Below are 22,231 nucleotides of genomic sequence, written 5' to 3' on the forward strand. Positions count from 1 at the left end.
AAAGGTAGACTTCCAAGGAGGAATTAGTTGTTGCCCTTTAGCTTTACTTTCAAGCATTTTAACATTTCCATTTGATACATCAGTGCAGTCTTTGACCACCACTAGTTGGGAAATGCCAATGTTTACCTTATTTTTGAATATAAGGTGTAATCCTGATGTTTTTCTCACACTTCAAACCTTAAATTTCTAAACTTAGATCTCCAAATAATAAACTACATGCTAAAATATTTTGTCCCATTTTTAAAGATGAGAATTAGTTACTAGTTCCAGATCCATATATTTCTTAATAGGTATAAAAGTAATTATTTTTGTGAATATAAAGTCTGGAGGGAGGACAGGGAGATAGAAAAACAAGTGTTTGTTCTCAGGCCACATTTTCCAAACACCTCCATATATTTTTTATATTTATATATATTTTATATATATATACACACATTTAATGAACACTGGATTCCAAATTAATAATAGCAGTTTTAGCAAAACACAGTCCTGTAGTGTGACTTACTCTTTCTTGTTCTCTGGGTTGTGTTGGGATGGAAGCAGAATGGAAGTATCTCCAGCTTCTAGGAAGAGTTTGATGGTGAGATAGCACAGTAGGGTGGGAGTCAATCTGGCAGGCAAGTAGTCAGCAGCACACAAACACTGGTCGAAGGGTAATGGAAGGGAAATGGGAATGGTGGGATGAGAAGATCAAGTGGTTAAGCAGATCTCAGATTCTAAGCTGGCAGGGATGGCTGGAGAGAATGTGGGTAGAATTGAATGGGATGAAGGTTAATTGATAGTGTGGAGGGTGGCAGCAGATAGAAAATATATAGGACTTGGGGAATGTGTAAGCAGATGTCAGGTTTTAAAACATAACCTGTTACTGGGAAGTTGCTTCGAGGTTTGTTTTCTTACTGGGAACAAAATGAGGAGAGAAGTTGGACTCATAATAGAGTAGGGAATGAAGATTGAAGGAAAGAGAGACAGAAAGACAGATGATATATTAGAAGTGAGATGAGGAGGGGACAGTGGGAGAAGGAGGAATATTGAACTGAGCTGACCTGGCATCAGAGCTGTCCTTGGCTGAAAGCAGAATGACCAGTTACTGATCTTGACCTCTTTCCACTTAAGGTTCACATGGTGAAATCTGCTTGGAATGAACTTTCAGGACAGCCTTGAAGAAAGAAAGAAATCCCAGAAGGGTCAGCCAGAGGGTGTGAATGTTGAAGGGTGAACAGTCAGCTGTGGGGACGAAGGAGGGGGGAGAAATTCACTAGAGAGGGAGCTTTATAGACATATAGATTTATGAGGCTCAAGTCTTTTTTAGCACCAGTAGCTGGTGTCACCTCCTTCACCTGTTGCTTCCTTGAGTCATGGCCCAGTAGCAGCACGGGTAGCTTATCATATCCAACTGCTGGGCTATCCCCTAGGGAACTTTTTGCCTGGGAGTGAGGATATGAGACAGCAAGATATAAGTTGGAATGGGATGGAAAAAAAAAAAAAAAAAACTGGGCCAAAATTAGTATAGTCCAATTCACTGCAGTATATTATTGTAAGTTGTTATTAGATGTCAAGGGAAGTAAGTGGAATATACGAGGCGATGAAAGACGTGAACCTTTAGTGTTTCTGCTTTACATGTCCTAATTCCAGTGAGGTTAGCAATTCTACTTCTGGATATAAACCTACAACTAGAGTAGTGATCTTGGATCATTGCATTGCTTCAACCTCTCTGAACTTTTATTTTCTTTGTAAATCCATACTAACAAAATCTCTCTCAAAAATTTATGAGATTTAAATGAAAACTTCCATAAAGGACATAGTGTGGTGGGCCCACATAATAAGTCCTGTGGCCTGTCTTTAGTAGGAATGGGGATCAACACTATTTTTAAACTTAAAAGGTGAACTTTCTATGCTGCCGTATAGGTAACCCAATGCAAGTGGAACTTGAATCAACAGGCGTGGGCCACAAGAGTGCACAGAGTGTGCCTTTGAAATCCTGATACCCAGTCATGGTGATTTATGGGACCTCACTAGCTTGCATATGTGATGGCCTACTGAGTTTGTTTACTCTAGTTTTAGCTTGGTTACCTAGCACTCTGTGATAGCATATTTTTATTTATACTCTGACCACTCTATTATGATTACTTTGAAAGAATATGTTTGAAGGCATCCACAAAAGAAACTTTGTTAGAGTTTTAAGGGTCTCAGGTAGATCTTCCTTCCATTATGATAAATCAGTGCATTGTTTGTTCCTTGCCTTTCCCTCACCCTGAATGATCTCCAGGACCTAGCCAAATGATTTTTCTGATACTGTGAAATACTGAGATTATAATGAACGAAGGTGTCAAACATAAATCACTGTCAGGTTAGTAGGTATCTCTTCTTGAGGGAAAGTAGAAACAAGACTTAAAAACAGACCCTTAAACGTTTACAGATGTAAAATGCCAATTCGGCTGAGAAACAGAAGAGTGAATGAAATGACCTTGAATCTTGTCTCAGTCCATGAGGGATCTGACCCTGGCCATAGCCAGAGAGAGAAGAAATTCCCTAGCTGTGTAGTTGTTATAATTGTTGAAATGAGTCACTGAGGAGGTGACTGATCTTTTCCATTTTCCACTTGCTGCCAGCCACTTTACAGAAAAATCAAACTTGGTATGCTTAATAAGAACTGTTTATTTTTCTTTTTTTTAATTCCAAAAGTCCTTAGAGGGGGAAATAGATTTGTGAGTTCAACCTGCTCACCTCCTTCACTTTGTAAATGAAGTAATAAGTACATGAGTTAAAGTGACCCAGAACAAAACAAGTCTGTGTTACTTTTGGCAGTTTTTTTATCTTTTGGCAAATAATATTGTTTTGTTTTTAAACCCTCATTTCAGTCTATATTGACATCATCACTTTTGATTGAGATTTTTAGTTTGGTGTGTTTTTATTATTTGTGTTTGATTGCATCATGTACTATTTTCACTTAGGAAACAAATCATTAGGAGATACTGGTTTTTTGCATCGTTTGGCTTCAGGTAACCACAGTTCAATATTTTGGCTTTCACTAAGGGATTTTTTTTTTTTTTTTTGCTTAGTTACTTCAGGACATATAGATCCAGATCCAGCAGTTTTTATGGGAAAATGAGATTTTTATGTGTGTTTACATTCAGAAAGATAGACGGATGGATGCATAGATGGGGACAGAGAAAGAGAGAGAGAGATTATAGATGGATAGACAGACAGACATAGAGACAAGCCGATACAAAAACATGTAAATTTAAACACTGAAAATATAACTAGCTATGTAAGCTAGTTGTGTATTAATTTCGTGATAGAATAACTTGTAGTGTTCCATCCTATAAAGGGTACAGAGTGTGTCAACCCTAAGTGGGAAGTGTCTTAAAATGCTACTTAAGCTAGATCTTGAACATTGAGGATCCATTTAGGTCACTAATGAGGATCATATAGGTTGCTAATGAGGGAAAAGATGACATCCCAGGGGCTACAAGAAGGGGGATAGAATGGGACATGCTCATGAATTTAGTTTCATTGTGTATTTCATTGTGTATTTATTCCCAAGGATGGGAATAAAAAGAAAGGCAGGTGGAGAACTGCATGGGAAAGTGGATAGGATATAGAAGACTTTGAGCAGAGGGACCAAACCCGAGGAAAAGTAGGAAATTCTAAACCCAAGTACTAGGATGATAGTTACCCGGAACGGAAGCTGATATGAAGGTGTAAGCAGTAGGGTGTAACATAGGGCAGTTAAAAATTTTTAGACATGAAGCTGAGGTGAGATTTCATATCTAACTAGAACTGCCTATAGGTCTTCATAGTTAGGAATGTATTTCTAGTGAAAGGATAGGACTTTACCTGGTAGAGGTGAAGGTTATTACAGGTTATTGCAAAATGGGGAAAATAATAGTCCTCACAAGGTTGTTACTAGAAATAAATAATACAGTGCCAGAAATGTACTCAGTGCTCCATAGAAGATAATTAATAAATATTCTCTTTTATATTTTTTTTACTCTGGGTCTTAGGGAAAGACAATTTTGTGAATTATTAGAACTGGTGCTCTGGAAGCTGTGTAAAAGCCATCTGCTTGGTGTTTTCTTAGTATCCAAATGGAAGTTCATATGTTCTAATTCACTTGCTTGCTTCCATGGCAATGTGACAGCCCAAGTTGTAACTGCTCTTGTTTAGCTGTTGATCCCTGTGAGACCTGGAAGTAAATGGTTAATGATATTAACTATTCTTCTGTTTGTTGCAACTTCCATAATAAAATTTCTGAGCCTTGTTTAGTTTTTATTGCTGTGTCCACAATCAAATCCACTTTGCTGGGTTTAGAAAGAGTTTTCGAAGAATGTTAGCTCAATGCAAGCTAATTATCATTAGCGCAATCATTCATTTATTTATTTATTTATTTATTTATTTATTTATTTATTTATTTGGGGCAGGGGAAGATTTATTTATTTATTTATACAAGCGCTGGGTACAGTCAGAAGCACGGGAGGGTGAGAGAATTCACCAGAGCCAGAGCCGGAAACAGAACAGTCAGACTGACAATACACTGCTGAGGGGAGCAGTGGGCTGCAGGAGAGGTCTGAGTTCAACCGCATCGCCAGGGGAGGTCCATTAGCTCAATGTTTTAAACCTGCATTCATCCAGAGTGGAACAGACTTACATAACAATGCAAGAAATTCAGGAGAACCCCTTGCCACCTAATGTGTTTGATTGACTCCTGCTGTACCTCACAGGGCATTGGATTTAGATTTACACTTGGAAGGTCAAGTAAAGACAGAGTTTTGTTTTTGTTTTTGTTTCTGTAATTTTATTGGTTTTCCCTATCTATAGTCCCAGAAGGAAAATTTAGATTCTTCCATCTGTATGTGTTGGTTCATATATATATATATATATATATATATATATATATATATATGAATGAGAGAGAGCGAGAGAGGTGTGTGCCCTGGAAGAACAAATGTCAAGGTGGTTAGTACCATTTTTTATTGAAGTGTGAAGAAAAATGAGTTGAATAATTTTTTAGTTGTGTTTTCAGTTCTAAATTCCTTATTAGGGAAAAACATAGCTACATCTTACTTCGTGGGCAGTTAGAACATTTTTTACACTTACTAATGAGTGGACAAAAGCAATCTAGGAAATTGTTTGAAAGCAATATTTTGAATAAAAATAATGGCTATGATATTGATGACAGCTCTCTGGCCTTTTGCTGTAATTTAAGCATAACACTGTACACTACAATATGGCAGGACTTATTTTTTCCCTGTAGAATGGCAGCATGCATCTAATTTGAGATCCAGAGAAGAGAATAGAGAGAATGGGAAAGAGGAAATATTCTAGAAGCTTGGTGACTCCCCAGTAGGAAAATATTAAAAACAAAACAAAAAACCCCACATCCAGATATTTCCTACAGAAACCATAGAAATAAAAATAACTTAGCATAGAGAGAAGAGAGAAGTATTTTCAAAGAAATAACAATTACAATCCTAGCTGTTTAATTTGTGGAAGAGTGCAAGGGTTTGTTTATGGGATTGGAAAAAATTAAACTAGCCTCTAGGATATGGTATTTTAAACTGTCTAATCTCTGCAGCATAAGAAAGTGTGTTAAAAGGAAGTTGAAGTGACTACCGCCCAGGCTTATTTACCGTCTGTCTGCACACACTACGTGAGTTCTTTCAGAGCAGGTGATCTTGTTCAGCAGCAGAACAGTAGCCAGCACATAGTTGGTGCTAGTTAAATATTTGCTGATTGAAAGAATTGCCATCTTATACTCACTGGCACCAGGCTTCATTTCCTTGGTCCCAAGTCACCTGTACAGCCGCACTTAGATTAGGAGATTGGAATTCCATCCTGATGTCTGCAGAAATGTCCTCCCATTTGTCAGCTCATTACACTGTGAGAAAATTATCCCTATTTATATGATATCCCCATAAGCATTTTCAACTGGTATTAGTAATTCTAATTGTTTTCAGATAAATCAGACTATACTATTGGGTAGATATAATTGCAGGAATCTCACTGCAACTATTTTAATCAGATCGTTTTCCTTATGACAAGTTTTGTGTTTCTGGTAATTATAGAAATAATTTAATGAGCTCCTTGTATCTACTTAATGCACTACACTAAATTACTTTTGTTTATTCTGACTCTCCACACAACCCCGATACCTTAAATAACTTGCTGTGTATTATAGGGCTCATCAGAGGCCACTATATGAACTCAGGGAAGGCAATGGAAAGCTTAGGCGCTGTGTTTACCTCTCATAATTCTCATACTCTACTATTCTGTCACTCTTGCAAATGGAAAAAAGTCCCACTGTTGCACCACTTCTAAGTGTGTTTATAATTACCTTCAGTAACGTCAGCATTCCTAAAATGTTCAAAGGCATAGTTCTTTATTAAAAATATTGCCAACTATGAATGCTAGATTCTAATTTTGGTTATGTTGTGTGACCTTGTTTGGACTTTTACGTTACTTATTTGCTATGAAGAGGGTATTTTAAAAATAGATTATCTGTAATTCTGCTTCTATTGAGCTATTCTAAAAACATCTTAAAAATTTTTGATGAAACTGGCCTTGCCTAATGTAATGTCATTAGAATATTTGAAACCTTAAAAAACAACTTTAAAAAATAACCTCTGAAAGCTGACTATAGAACTAAACATCCAGTGGGGGAAGCAGGGTGTGGGGGGGGGAGGGGGGAAGCAGAAGGGAGCACAATGGGCTATGGTGGTAGACTGTGGGTGATACAGTGGTGATAACTTAGAAGGGGATCCTGTACTTCCAAAATATCAACAATTATGTGTGTTACCTCAATCTAAAAAATAATTTTAAAATATATTTGAAAGTAAATACAAATTCAAAACTCAACTGTCTGGCAGCTTACCTTATCTAGAATTCCTTGAAGAACTCAGGGGGGATGGGTCGATGTCCCTCAACAGTAAAATAAACTTCATATATTTAAAATTTTCTTGCACTTGATTCATTTATCTTCCTTATATATCCTCCTCCCAGTTGGTGCTTTCCCCAGGCCTCTCCATGTCAGCAGATGGCATAAACTTCCATCCAAGCCAAATATTGATGAGGCCAGAAGTCTCAGAGTTGATTCTTCTCTCTTCACTTACAGTGTTCTGTTCAAGTCTTGTCATTTCTTTTGTTCTATCTGTGTTTACCCTGTACAGACCATCCTCTACAGAGACAATATTTAAAATGTAAATCATATCATGTCACTTAGAACCTTCTAGTGGTATGCCACACCCTCTGGAAGGCTGACAAGAATCCTCATAACCTAGCCTTGACCTGCCCTTAATCTCATTCTGTATACCTATCCTCTCTCTTGCTACTTGAGTCCTCCAGCTCTTGTTCAAAATGCTTTGCCCTGAATCTTCAGGTTGGCTCTTTCTGGTCATTAGGGTGTCCGTTCATATTTCACCTTCTCACTGCAGCTTTTCCTGGTTATTTAATAGCCCGGCATCATGATAACATGTTACCCCTTTCTTTCGTTCACTGTGTTTGTCACTCACTTCTTTAATTTTTGCTCTTAGAGTCCAGATTTCAATGAACAGGGAACTCCTCTGTCTTGTTCATTACTATGTCCTCCACACTGACACATAGTAACTGTTTAATAAATATTTGTTGAGTGAAAACGTGAATAATCATTCTAAATTTGTTTATTATTTGATATGTAAAGCTCATTACTTTCTACAAGGATTTTTCTATGAAGCCTTATATATATGTTTTGCTTGTTGATAAATGTGAAGGAAGCAAAGAGTTCGGTAGTAGAGTAAGTCTGAGAAATGCTAGGCTAAACAAAATAAAACAAGGTCATATATTATGATTCTTGGCAGAGCCTTTAATATGCTAATGTACAGTCTCCAAGCAAGTTAGCATTATGTCAAAAGTTTATTTGACACTGAATGTCTTCTTTGAAAATTATCTCATGGGACTACACTTTCTGGAAAATGCTGCCTCAGACAAAAAACACCATCATAATTCAAAGGGATAAATGTTCTCAGAAAAAAAGTAAAACCTATGAAAAAGTGACAGAAGAATTAAAAAAATATAACATGTGGGACTATTCAGTTTTCTAGAAGCAGCTCTTCCCACTTCACTGGATTTTTGTGTCACTAGCAGGCACAGTGCTTAGCCTACATGGACACATAATAAATGTTTGTAGACTGTTTAGTAATGAGTGAATAATGGTGGCCCATGCTCAGCATTAACTAATTAAGGTCATTTTATATTTTGTGAGAAAGCAGGAAAATACCTAAAATATTTTAGGGAATTTTTCATCACGAGGAATTGAAGTAAAAACGATATTAGTACTTAGGAGAATAATCCGACTATTATATTGCCTGAATACTTTGAATAACTAGGCATTTACCATATTTTGTATTATTTGATGCTGATATAGACTATAGACGAACATGTACATATTTACTAGGGATATGATGGTAGTCTCTTTGAAGGGTAAAAATCTTACTTTTTATTGTAATATGTCTGTGCTTGAGATTTTTGCTTTTCATTTCTCATTATGCAAAGTTAAGCAAACTTGATATTGGGCCTCCCTGGTGGCGCAGCGGTTGAGCGCTGAGTTGAGAAGCTGCCCGCGGCCTCTGCGGCGCCGGTTCTATCCCCGGCTGCTCCCCGGCCACCAGAGGAGGGTCCCACATGGCGCGCAGACCTCTCCTGCCGCCCGCTGCTCCCCTCAGCAGTATACTTCGGTCCTTCTGCCTGCTCTGCTCCTCACTCTGGCTCTGGTGAATTCTCTCACCCTCCCGTGCTTCTGACTGTACCCAGTGCATGTATAAACAAAACAAACAGACAAATAAATAAATAAATAAAAACAAAGTTAAGCAAACTTGAGATTAAAATAGATATCACCTCACATTTTTTATTTTTTCATTTATTTTTTATTATAAATTTTATTTTTATATTCCCCATACAATTGCAACCCCCTTATTTTGACCCCAATCCCTCCCCTCCCCAACCCCCACCCCCCATAGAGTGTCTCTGGTTCATAGTTGTTTGTTGATTTTGATTTTCACTTTCTTATATTTATTCTTTTTCCTGGTCCCTTATTTAAGTTTTCTAGATTCCTGCTATGAGTGAGACCATCCGGTATTTTTCTTTTTCTTTCTGGCTTATTTTGCTGAGCATGATCCCTTCCAGCGCCATCCATGTTGCTGCAAATTGCATGTGTTTATCTTTTTTGAATGCTGAGTAATATTCCATTCACCTCACATTTTTTAAATTCAGTTTTTGATGTGTGGTTTACATACAGTAAGATGTCCTCTTTTTAGGTATAGTTGAATGTGTTTTGACAAATATATGCAATTGGATAACTACCCCTATAATCTAGATATAGAATATTTCCATCACTCAAAAAGTTTTCTCTTGCTCCTTTATAGTCATTTCTCTCCCTCTATTGCTCTCAGTTGCAACCTGTGTCCCAATAGTTTTCTTTTCCAGAATGTCATATGAATACTATCATGCAGTATACAGCCTTTTGTTAGACTTCTTTTCACTTTGTATACTGCTTTTGAGATTCATTCACTAATATTATACTGCATGTATTAGTAATTTATTCATGTATAGTAATTAGTTGCATGTTAGTAATTTGTTTCTTTTTATTGCTTTCTAGTATATCATTTTATTTATGTACCACAGTTTGTTTATCCATTCACCAGTTGAGAGACATCTGAGCTATTTCCTGGTTTCGACTGTTACAAGATTTTTCTGTAAACATTTGTACATAGGTCTTCGTACGGGCATATGTTTTCATTTCCCTTTAGTAAATATCTAGTAGTGGGATAGCTGGATCCTATATACAGTCAGTGCTCCTGTTAACTTTATAAGGAATGTCAGTTGCTATACCTTTTTGCATTCCCAGCAATATAGGGGTGTACCATTTGCTCTGCATCCTGGCCAGTGTTTTGTATTCTTTCTGTTTCATTTTAGCTATTCTAGAGTGTGTGGTGGTATCACATTTTGCTTTTCATTTTCCTTTCTTCAGTGTCTAATGTTGTTGTACATCTTTTGGTGTGCTTATTAACCTTTTTGAGTTGTAAGAACTTTTTATAAATTTTTCAGTACAGGTCTTTATGAGATATGTGTTTTGCACATATTTTCATCCCAGTTTATGGCTTGTTCCATTTTCTTACAAGTTTCTTTTCAAAGAGAAATTTTTAGGAAGTCCAGTTATCTTTTTTTAATGCTTCATGCTTTTGTGTTCTAAGAAATCTTTACCTAACCCAAGATCACAAATATTTTCTATATTTCAGAAGTTTTATAGCTTTAGTTTTTACATTTAGCTCTATAATTCATCTTGAGTAGATATTTCAATATAAAGGTTGAATTTCTCCTTTTCTGAATGGATGTCCAGTTGTTTAAGTGCCATTCATTGAAAGGAATACCCTTTCTCCTTTAAATTACAGACTAAATTTGTGACAAAATTACTTTAAGATCCACAAATAAAAGTGGTATGCAAAAAAGTGATATGGGGGCCTCCCTGGTGGTGCAAGGGGTTAAGATGCAACCTATGAAGCTGTCCGCAGCCACTGCAGCACGAGTTTGATCCCCAGGCGTCCAGGGAGCATCCCACATGGTACAGAAGACCTCTATTGACTCCCCCACTGCTTTCCTCAGCAGTGTATTTCAGTCAATCTGCCTCTTCTGTTCCCCACTCTGTCTCTGGTGAATCCTCTCACCCCCCACATCTCTGGCCTGTACCCCAGTTCTTGTATGCATAAATAAATAAATCTTTAAAAAAGTGATTCATATGCATAAATAAATAAATCTTTAAAAAAGTGATTCATGGATTCTAAAATGATACCTACTTTGTTATTTTATTATTGCTTTTGAAGCCAGATATTCTCTACTTAAATTGTTTCCACAAAACATACCATGAAGATTATAGGGAATATTAATATTTTATGTTAATTATGATGGCCATCATGAGCATGGAAAAATTGGCATTAACAGAATAATTCAAATGAATTTTCTCTGTAAATATAAAGTAACTTTTATTCACTCACCTTCCACCAAAATTCCCATAAAGATGTCCTATGTCCTCCCTCTACCACCTTCTTCCCCACCACCATCTCTGGTAAGCAGTATATTTTTTACAGTCTAAGGATTATTTTTGCTGTGCCTTACCAGAATTTCTTTGGCTATCTATAGTCCACAAATAAGTAAAATGATCAGGTATCTGTCTTTCACATTCTGATTTATTTCATTTAGTATAATCACATCAAGGTCCTTCCATTTTGTCCCAAACGGTACGGCTTCATCTTTTACAGTAGCTGAGTAGTGTACTCCACTAAGTATATATTGCAGTTTCTTTATCCAGTCATAGGTTATTGAACACTTATGTTGGTTCCTCCACTTGGTTATTGTGAATAATGCTGCTGTGAATATCAGAGTACATAAATCTTTTCATATCACGTTTTCATATTCTTTGGGTAAATACATACAAGTGGTATTGCTGGATCACATGGTATTTCCATTTTTCTTTTAAGGAATCCCCATACTGTTTTCTGTAAAATGTGCACTAAATTACATTACCATGAAGAGTAGATGAGCATTCCTCTTTCTCCACTTCCTTGTCAACAACTATTCTTTCCATTCTTTTTGATTTAGGCCATCCTCAGGGGTAAGGTGATATCTCATTGTGGCTTTTATTTGCAGCTCCCTTACAATAAGTATGTTGAGCATTTTTTCACATGCCTGTAGATCCAAATGTCTTCCTTAGAGAAGTGTCTATATAGGTCTTTTGTCCATTTTTTGATTGGCTTGGTTCATATTTTGTTGTTGAGTTTTATCAGTTCTTTTTATATATAAAAATTATCTTCTCCCCAATCCAGAGGTTGCCCCTTTGTTTTTTGGGAAAGTCACTTTTTAATATAAGATTATTTTTGTGATGGTTTCATCCATGTGAGGTTTGTGTTCTATTCTTCAGTGAAACAAAAGACTTTAGTAGAGATGACTATGGTGGTGGTTTTGGCTTAATTTTCCAATTATTTCTGAACATAGAAAACTCTTGTCTACTGTATATTATTCAAACTGAGTCAACAACAGTCATCGAATATAATGCTAATATTTAATGAGAGTTAGCCCTTATAGAAAAGAAATTTAAATGTAGCAATCATCACATCAGTCTCTTCTTACTTTGGCCTCTAGGAACTTCTCAATAAAAATAAAGTTTCTTAAATGAGAATTTCTTTGCTCAATAAATGCTACAGATGTTTCCTATATTAAGAAAGATTATTTTTGGTGAAAATTTTCAAGACAGATTAATTAGAGGATGATTCTTAGATAAAGAATTCTTCTTTATCTCAAACCTCCATAATATTTGTAAGATAGGTTTTTGTTTCTGAAATGTGATGACTTCGGAATAGAACTGTTTCTTAAATCACGTACAGGATCATTATCACTAGAGGGCAGTACACACTCAGATTTAGTGCAGTTAAGGTTTTGGTACCATTGGCATTAATCAAGGATAGTTTTTATAATGTAAAAATAGATCTTATTTAAAATACAGTTTATAAATTAATTCTAGCTTATTATCTACCTCTAAAAATATTTTCAAGATATATGAAAGCAAAGGAATGCTGATTTGGTTTTAGAGGCACTGGTATGCTTTGGTAATTGTATTTAATATCTGAAATTTAGCCTTGCCGCAGAGTTCTTCAAGGGCCACTTAAGGGATATATCTGCATCTATTAAGATGAACTGCATTTTCCACATGAGAGCCCACTTTACACGGTGTAGCTTCTTGATTAAGAACAACTCCTTAAACTTTGATCCTAACTAGAAAAGTATAAAATATGTTTAAATATAGATTGGTTATAGGATAAAATATTTTGCAAAAGCATAAGTCCTTCCAAGCACAATGTTATAAGCCAAGAAAATCGATTAGGTTTGAGAAACCTAATAATGCTTTAAATGGTATTTCTTTTTAATTTTTTTTCAACATTTATCATTTTTACATTTTTAGACAATATTTGCTTCCCCCACCCCCTCGGATTGAGTCCCCATAGAATTTCACCACAGTCGCCTGTGCTCCTCCCTCCCTCCCTCTTACCCTCTCTCTCCTCCTCCCCTGCAGGATGTCTCTGGTTTATAATTGTCTATTTTTGCTTTGCTGTGTTTTGTACTGTTGTTATTATTTTTTTACACTGATGTCTTATTTGGTTCCCCTGTATTCCTGTTATAAGTAAAAAACCGTCCGATATTTTTCTTTTTCCTTCTGGCTTACTTCATTGAGCATAATTCCTTCTAGCTCCATCCACATTGCTGTGAATGGTGTGAGTTTATCTTTTTTGATTGCTGAATAATGTTCCATTGTGTATATATATCACATCTTCTTGATCCAGTCATCTATTTTTGGGCATTTAGGCTGTTTCCAGGCTTTACCTATGGTAAATAGTGCTGCAGTAAACATAGTGGTACAGGTGCTCTTTTCAATCGCTGTTTTTGTGTCCTTTGGGTAGATCCCTAGGAGTGGAATTGCCAGATTGGATCGTATGGTAGCTCTATTTTTAGTAGACTGAGGAAGCTCCAGACAGCTTTCCACAGTGGTTGGACCAGTTTGCACTCCCACCAGCAATATAGGAGAGTTCCTTTTTCACCGCATTCTCGCCAACATTTGTTGTTGCTTGTTTTTTTTTGATATGTGCCATTCTCGCTGGTGTAAGGTGGTATCTCAGTGTGGTTTTGATTTGCATTTCCCTGATTATAAGGGATGTTGAACTTTTTATATGCCCGTTGGCCATTTGCATTTCCTCTTTGGAGAAATGTCTTTTGAGTTCTTCTGCCCACTTCTTGACTGGATTGTTTATTTTGTTTTTGTTGAGCAGTGTGAGTTCTTTGTATGTCTTTGTGATCAGTCCCTTATCGGTTGAATGGAGTGCAAAGATTTTTTCCCAATCAGTGGGGTGTCTGTCTGTTTTTGGTTAATGTCTCTTTGGCTGTACAAAAGCTTTTCGGTTTGATGTAATCCCAGGTGTTTATCTTTGCCTTCACTATCACTGCTTTGGGTGATGAGTCTTTAACGATGTTTCTGAGATGTATGTCTTACTGTAGTGTTTTACCTATATTTTCTTCTATATATTTTGTGGTTTCAGGTCTTATGTCCAGTTCTTTTATCCATTTTGAGTTGATTTTTGTGCAAGGTGAGAGGAAGTGGCCTAGTTTCATTTTTTTGCATGTGGAGGTCCAGTTTTCTCAGCACCATTTATTGAACAAACTGTCTATGTTCCATTGCATATGCTATACAATACTATGCAAAGAATACGCAAAGAGTAAATGGTATTTCTTAAACATTTCAAACTGAGTGATAGGATGTACAACTTAAAATTTATTATATAAATGGACCTATTCTTTATAGACTGTAGGCTAAATGCAGATCATTGCCTGAATTTATTTTATTTGCAATTTAAAGTACTCTGAAACCAGAAAGCCTGGGTTCAAATCTTGGCTTTGATGCTTGACTTTGTGACCTTGGGTTAATCACTACCTTCTGGGCGCCATTTCTTCTTAGTTTGCTTTGTTTTCCTTTTTGCCTATTCAAAAATATGTCTTATCTCTGACCTCTACTGCAAAGTCAGTGATCCCAGCATGTGTTAATATATAAAAGACCCAACTCCATCAGCAAATTTTAAATATACTAAAATTTCCTAAAATAGTCCAGAAAGATTGTTGATTGCCTTGGATATTTTTTTAGGTCAGGACTGAGAAAATGAAGAATAAAAATATTATTAGGAAAAGGCAGAAAAATAAAAGAATACTAAAGGAAATTATATTTTTTCTGCTATAATGTGCATATGCACGTAGACATATGTAGCATCATTTGGGATCTGAGAACAGTGGCTTGCCAGTCAGGAACTGAGTGCCACCTGTAAGCAAGGGCATCTGTGTCTTGTTCGTGTAGCACAGGAAGCACACAGTCAGTCTCTTGATCAGGAGGGACTGCCTGTCTGTGGACTTCAGCTTCCCAATTGTGCTAGTTTGGTAGTTCCACCTTGTCCAGACATCTGACCACATTGATAGTCTTTAATTCAAGACTCTCAAAGATTAGGGATAAATGGTTCACTCCTAACTTCATACCGTTTATTCATATCATTTGCTTTAAGCTATCAATAATCCTGTGACAAGTGATTTATACACCATGAAGAGCAAAACCTTCAAGGGGGTTTGTAGCCCTGAGATGTGTGAGACAAAATATTGAATATTTTTTAGTGTCTGCTTTTTTGCCTTAAAATAAGGGACATCTGTCTTATCAGGATGTTGCAAGATTCAAGATATATAAGCTCTTAGTGCATAATAGGTGCTTACTTAGTAATGTACTTACAATTTCCTGATTAAAGTTGTCAAAAGCCAGGTGTGACTATAAGAATTGCATCTCTCTGGCCCCTTCCAAATGTCTTGTTTGGGTTCGCTATTACTGTGGCAATAAGAAGAGACTTATACTCTGTCCCTCATAATAGGGAAAATGAAATAAATTTGGCACAGACCTTCAAAAAAAGATTTCTTATTCTCTAAAAGATGCAAATTATCATTTTAAAACTTGATATCATCACTATCATCATTATCATCCCCCTAACAGCTGTAGATTAGGGATTTACTGTTGAATCAAGTCTAGCCCCTAGCAGAGGGCCTGACACACAGCACTTGCTCAATAAAATGGCACCATTCCAGATCCAGCAGGGGAAGAGTAGCAGTGACATTAAAAGGAAGAAAAACATGTGTTTATGCATAATTTAAAAAGACATGATCTATTATTCTGCCAAATGTAATTTATTTTAAATGTTGTTAGATGGTTTTGCTGAGGATGAAACCCCATGTCCTTACCAGTCACCTACAGGCAATGTAAAAATACTAATGCTTTGTCTGTATCCATCATCTGCCTATGGTTTATTCCCTTTGTGAAATACAGAGAACAAATTGCCTTAATGCTCCCCTACCCTGGTTGAGAAAGCAAAGTTCAAGGCAGTTGAACAAGTGGAACAGTGTTTCTCAACATTGGGAACATTCATGGAATTTCAGGACACCTGAAAAATACTCTTGGCATTTCCCCGGGCAGGGCCCAGGGAGGCTGGGTGTCCTGGAAGTATGGGCTAATGCTTCCCGAGGGGAGAGCTACTCTCTGTCCCACAAGACTTCCAAAAGTCACAGCAGCTGTACAAGTAGATAAAAAGCTCATTAAGGATTATCTGAGCCTACAGCACAACTACCTTTTATATATAAGGTTAAATATTTTTATATGATTTTAGTCCATACTAAATTTGTTCAGTGAGACAGCCACAGTCTATATAGGGGAGCATTACACTTTACTGCAATTGAAACCTCTCCAAGAGTCATTCACCATTTTAGAAAAAGATCATCTCAGCACTCCTGAGTTCATATCCACATTGCTATCATATTCATAGTGATTCTCCATATCAGAGGAACCAGAATAAACACATATGTGCACTACCGTTTTAAGTGTTTACATGTAAGTACTAACTAATCCTCACAACTACCTGTAAGGTTGATTATTATCCTCATTTTCCAGAAGAGTAAAAGTGAAACATGGAACATTTCAATAACTTTCTTAGGATTACCCAACTAGTAATGGATAGTAAAATCTAAGTTTTTGACTACTTCATAATTTTTTTATATAGTAGTATAATCATTTATCTGAAAGATCAGCTTAAAGTATATGGAGAAGAAGATGGAGGGCATTTTAGGCAGTGAATTAAATAAGGAAAGAGAATTGGGACTGTCTACCGTGTTGTAGGGGTAGGAAGAATACTAGCCTCTTAGGAAGAAAGTAGTGGTGTAAGGAGCAGCTGAAGATGGGCTTGGAGTTGGGGGTAAGGGTCAGATAATGGCAGTTGGAGCTCACAGAGGAATTTGAATGTGACAGGGCAGGTGAAGTCACATTGTCAATTACAAGCTTTGCAGTGACAGGCTGAGGTGGATTTGAGGAAATTGTCCAGACAGTGGAGATCAGTATGGATTAGAACAAGAAAAGCCAAAGAAGATGTACTAAAAAGCATTTACAGGGTTTTGAGACTGAAATGGAGTGATTGTGATGTGATTTAAAGAAAACATGGTATGTTTAAAAGGAAAAAAAAAAAAGAAGCAGCCTGGTAGTTAAAAGATGTAGGTACTATAATGGACTGTTATAATTATCATCATCACCTAATACTTATTTATACTTAGTATGTACCAGAGGTGGTTTTAAGTGGTTTGCATATATCATTTCACTTAAGCCTCCTAATTATTCTGATTATGTATTGCATCAACAAATCACCTCCCAGTTAGTAGCTTAAAATATCAATTCATTGTTACTTCTCATTGTTTTGTGGTTTAGCTGGCCTTTGTTAGACCTTTCTCACTTGGTTTCAGTCCCTCATATGGTTGCAGTCAGCTCATGACTGGGACTGCCATCATCTAAAGACTGCTGGAGGTCTAAGATGGCTTCTTCGCTCTCAGATATGACTCCAGGCTGGGATGCCTGCCATAACTGGAGACACACCAGGTGATCACTGCACTCCTACCCCCACTGCTAGTCATGATCCCTAAAGCCTCTTCATGAAGTTAGCTTGAGCTTTCTAATAACATGGCAGTTCCAGATAATCCAACTTTCTTCCATAGTGGTTCAGCCATCCCCAGAGTAAATTTAAGGGACCCAAGTGAAAGCTGCAGAACTTCCTAGGACGGCCTCCACAGTCACACAGCATCGCTTGTTGGTTACAGATCCCAGCAGAGCTGCATGTATAGTGTCGTGTGCCTCATTAGAAGGCATCTTTGGAGACCAGTTTTCATTCTAAACAAGTGTATAGGTGAGGAAAACCGACACACTGAAGAAGTGAGATGATTTGTTGAGGATTATGCCCTAGAGGATTTAAATTAGGAATTCATGTTCTTAGTACTTGGGAGAATTTGGGGAAATTATTTTCCCTTTCTAGATTTCACTTTATGGAAATGAAGGGATTGAAGGAGGTGATATTGAGGTACTTTCCATGGCTCTCAGCCATTAAGTTTTTAGATTTAGGTGATGGGAGTAGGAATAGAAAGGAACAGATTAAAGGAAAAGGCATTTCCTAAGAGTTAGACCTAAGTAACGGTTGAGTAAAGAGGGAAGTAGAGACATACGTGTCGGGGGGTTACTCAAGGATTCAGGTAGATGATTTAGGGGTAGGGTTAGATAAAACCCCTGACAGTGATTGACTCCCATGAAACACCCATTGAATGGTGAAGAAGAGTCACAGATTTCAGTCAGGAATGCTGGAAAAGGGACCTGCTGGCTAAAAATGGACCGAGTTAAGATAAGCACAACTTTGGGCCTCCCCTGGTGGCGCAGTGGTTGAGTGCTGGGCTGCGAGGCTACCCACAGCCTCTGCAACACCCGTTTGTTCCCCGGCAGCCGGCGAGGGTCCCACCAAAAAAAAAAAGATATAGTCATTTGGAATGTATTGAAGTTCAGGTTAAAGGCAGTCATTGAAGAGTATGGGCTTTGTGGAAATCTCAAATTAGAGGATGAATAGAAGGAGGGAAAAGTTTGTGGTGCTAGAAATTGAAAGAGAATTGGAGAGCGTTGTATTGGACACTTCAGAGATGTTAGGAAGAATGAAAGGTTAGCAAAAAAGAGAACATTAGTATTCTGGAAGGCAGTTTAGTGTTAGGGGTGCAAGTTCTTTCTTTTTACTGGATTAAGAGGAATTTAGGAAATGAACACAATAGATGTGAATTGCAGCTGAGAACTTTGGCAGCAAAGGAAAACTCAGAGGTCCAGTTTTACATGGCTATTTCCACCTACCAAGACAAACCTAATGCTGAGAGAGAAGTAACCATGACAGCAAGTCAGACCTGCAGACAGTTGAAGCTCTGAGAATGGAGATTAGGTAGAATAGACACATTTTTTTTGCTACATAGAGTGAAAGTTAGATTTCCTTCATTTCCTATCCACAGAAACTCCTTAGTATAAAAGTTACAGAATAACACCATTCCAAATCAAATAGGAAAGATAGTTTTTCTCTAAAGAATTTAGATTTTCTATTTAACTCTCCTGGTTAATGGCCTGATGGCTCTTGAGCTCTCTATTCTGAGCTCGAAGATCTTTCTTAACTTCGTACAGTCGTAAAAATATTTAAAATATATGTCCTGAAATCTGTATACAGAACCCTGAGTTCTGTAACCAGACACAGTACCTTAGCTTTCAGGTTTCTTTTTTTCTCTCTCACATTTGTAATAAATCATTCCTTCCCTTAGAATTTAAAGTTATAAAGCTCAGCCATTTTTAACAATAGAAACAAAGAAGCTGAGAGCAGCCTTGCCTCACAGGTGAGCGCATACATCTCTTTCATTTGTGAATTGTGGACATTAGTTGTGTTTCATAGCCACACTGTGCTTTTGTGTTGATGGAGGAGGAACTTTGGTTCTATCTGTGTCACTGGGAAAGTCACCTGTTTTGGATTTGAGCGAGGGCGGCAATTAAAATGTCTAATTTCCATTTTCAGAGCAGCTATTATTTTGAAGAGAAGTCAGGGAATATTAAAATTCAGAGAAATGACTCCAAAAGGATTGGCAAACCTTCCACAAGAATGAGCTATGAATTTTGAAGAGTTTTATGGTCGTTATTCATCACTGCCAGAGGGGGAAACCCCATTCATCTTTTCCTTCAGCAGCCTCAGTTTAGGAATACCATTATTAAATGGCGTTTACCAGAGGTGAGGAGGAAAACCTCCTCCCCAGAGGATCGCCCTTGCCAGCCAATCACGAGGCCTCCTGCCCTGAGTACACACCCCCATCCCTGATAGACCCGGGGATGGAGTGTGATTGGCGCAGAGTTGGGTTTTTATGGGAGGGGGTTCTTGTCACTCTTCCCTGCTTCCCTGCAGTTCCTTATTTGGTAGCTTTTGACAGAACTAGTCTTTCTTGCAGCTAAGCATCTTGACATACATTATTCATTAAGCCCTGGAGCTCAGGGAGAGAAAGATGCAGACCCTTAGATCTTTAGATATTTCTTTATCACATGCATTTTCTTTATTCCGAATAGTTGTTGAATTCTTTTCCATTCTGGAGTTTCACAAATGGCATGTATTAAGTGGGAAAACGACTGGATGGGATCTAATGAGAGGCTTTCTTATATATACTTAATTACCAAAATTCTTTAAAAACCTACACACCCCGTGGCTTGTGGAGATTGAAAGTATCAAGGTTTTGAAGATACATATTATTTAGAACTTATTGCCTCGGTATATTGTTCAAAAATGCCTGAAGCAAACTATCTACTGTCAGTGTCTTGGGGCTACATAAAGGTAAGAATTTTTTTTAACCTTTGAAAACTCCAGAGTACTCTGATTACATAACTGATAGTTTTAGTAAACTGCAATGGAGTTAAGCTTTCTAAGCTATCTTTTATTTTTCAGCCATGAACGAGACAAGTAAAAGTCGTGTGTATTTTAATGGTCAAGTTAGGGAGAAATTGTGTGACTTTTATTAATATAGTTTGCATGTCAAAATAGATATCTGTATACTGTGGTTCTTTTGTCATATGAAATAGATTTGAGCTGTACTTTTAAATGTCAAGGAAATTAAATAAATTCACTGGAAATAAATTATTGCACCAAAGTACTTATGCTGGTGTATGGCTTCTAGTTGGTGTCGTATTACTTAAAGTTTATAAAAATTGATTTGTGGCTCTTTCTAAAAATCTGTACTACTGTAACCTGATGGGGAGTATGCGTTTTTTACCTTGGGATGTAAAGCTCTAGATAGCATTATAAATGGCATTACTTGACTTTTTAAATGATACATTATTAAAATGAAAACTTTATTTTCTACCTGTAAAATCCATAGCTTCCCTAGAATTCATCTCTTAGGTTTTAGATAACTCATTTGAAGAGTTTCGTATTTGCATTGTAATTATGAAAGTATTAGAATCTAAATGCACTTTTAAAAGAAAATTTTTGCTGGACAGCTTTGTTTTTAATACTGCAAAAGATCTTTAAGAAGAGCAAATATAAATACATTTAGATTTATCATACATTTTAAAGAAATTATTCTTATATAGCTAAGGCAGTAATTATTTTATCTTTTAATGCTGATATCTACCAAACATAGTATATCATAGTGCAGCATATTCAAATGATTTTTAGCAGAATATTGGGGGGGGAGAGGAATAAGCATTTAAGCTTGACCTTACCACCTTCCTAATTATATATTAGGAAACTATATAATGTACCTAGTAGTGTATTGACATGAATGCACAAGTACAGAGATTAAATTATAGAATATTTTGATTTTGTTATTTAATTTTGTTTCCTAAACAGTCTTAAATGTAAAACAGAAATTGGAAAACTGGAGTTTAAAAAAAACCAATACAGTATTCATATCAGCTGCATTTTCACTTTCCTTCATGCTTTAAATGCAGTACATAGACATTCTGATGCATAATGAGAACAAAGGATTTGAAAACATTCTCTTAGAATTCTTGCTCTTTTTTTCTTTGTTGCAGCAATGATTCTATGCATTATTTCAGATGATTTAGGCCAAAAAACCAATCAGAATAACCCTTCAATGGAAACTATGTAGAGGTCACTTTTGAAAATATCTAAATGCTCAATTAAATTGTTCTATATTTTGCAACCAATTCTTTTGAAAGCCAGTTCTATGTATTATTTCTTCTAGCTCTGTACATTAAGAACTGTAACAGTGTTCTAGGAAAGATACATTTTGTTACCTTTTCTAATCATTTTTCCTTCATGGTAATTTTATATCATTATCCTAATTAATGATATGTAGTTATCTTAAAAGGAGAAATTTCCACATCCATTTAAAAATGATAGTTGAATGGCTTAATTTACTGTTCTTTAATTTATCCATCTATGCACTCCAAAGCCAAATTTTTAGATCAGGTACCCGTTATGAAAGCACTTAAGTCCAGGGTTAGCTTCCCTGGACTGAAAGTTTTATATCAATAATATAAAGAAAAAAGGAAATTTTAATTATTTTTTTAAAAATACCCTCATGTTATGATTTAATTGACTATGAAAATTGTCTTTCAGAAATCTTCCTTACCTTTTCCCTTGAGAAGAGAGAAGATTGCTTAAAATATTGTCTCTTCTAATTCTGTTAAAAGAAAATGTTGAGTTCCTTGGATTACATCACGAGCCATGTAGACAGATAGGTGTGCTATCAGGGTTTCTCCACCCCATACTTGAGGTTTTGAACAAAGGCAGAAGAAGAGTCTGGC

The 22,231-nt window shown here is 36.6% G+C and overlaps 1 protein-coding gene across 8 annotated transcripts in view; it reads left to right on the top strand.

Moving 5' to 3' along the window:
* The window catches only part of PDE4D (phosphodiesterase 4D), a gene marked incomplete at its 5' end in the record, with an annotated part of 1,035,071 nt that overhangs the window by 995,803 nt on the left and 17,037 nt on the right, over window positions 1-22,231 (top strand). Inside the window, one exon of one of the 8 annotated variants that reach the window (XM_084234305.1) lies at window positions 20,037-20,294. The exons of the other annotated variants lie outside the window; for them this stretch is intronic. Coding sequence (XP_084090431.1) covers window positions 20,247-20,294 — 48 coding nt within the window. Of the gene's footprint in view, window positions 1-20,036; window positions 20,295-22,231 lie in introns of those variants that run through there. 8 annotated transcript variants of the gene reach the window in all.

The sequence above is a fragment of the Talpa europaea genome (assembly GCF_964194135.1).
Source record: "Talpa europaea genome assembly, chromosome: 5".
NCBI classification, from domain to species: domain Eukaryota; kingdom Metazoa; phylum Chordata; class Mammalia; order Eulipotyphla; family Talpidae; genus Talpa; species Talpa europaea.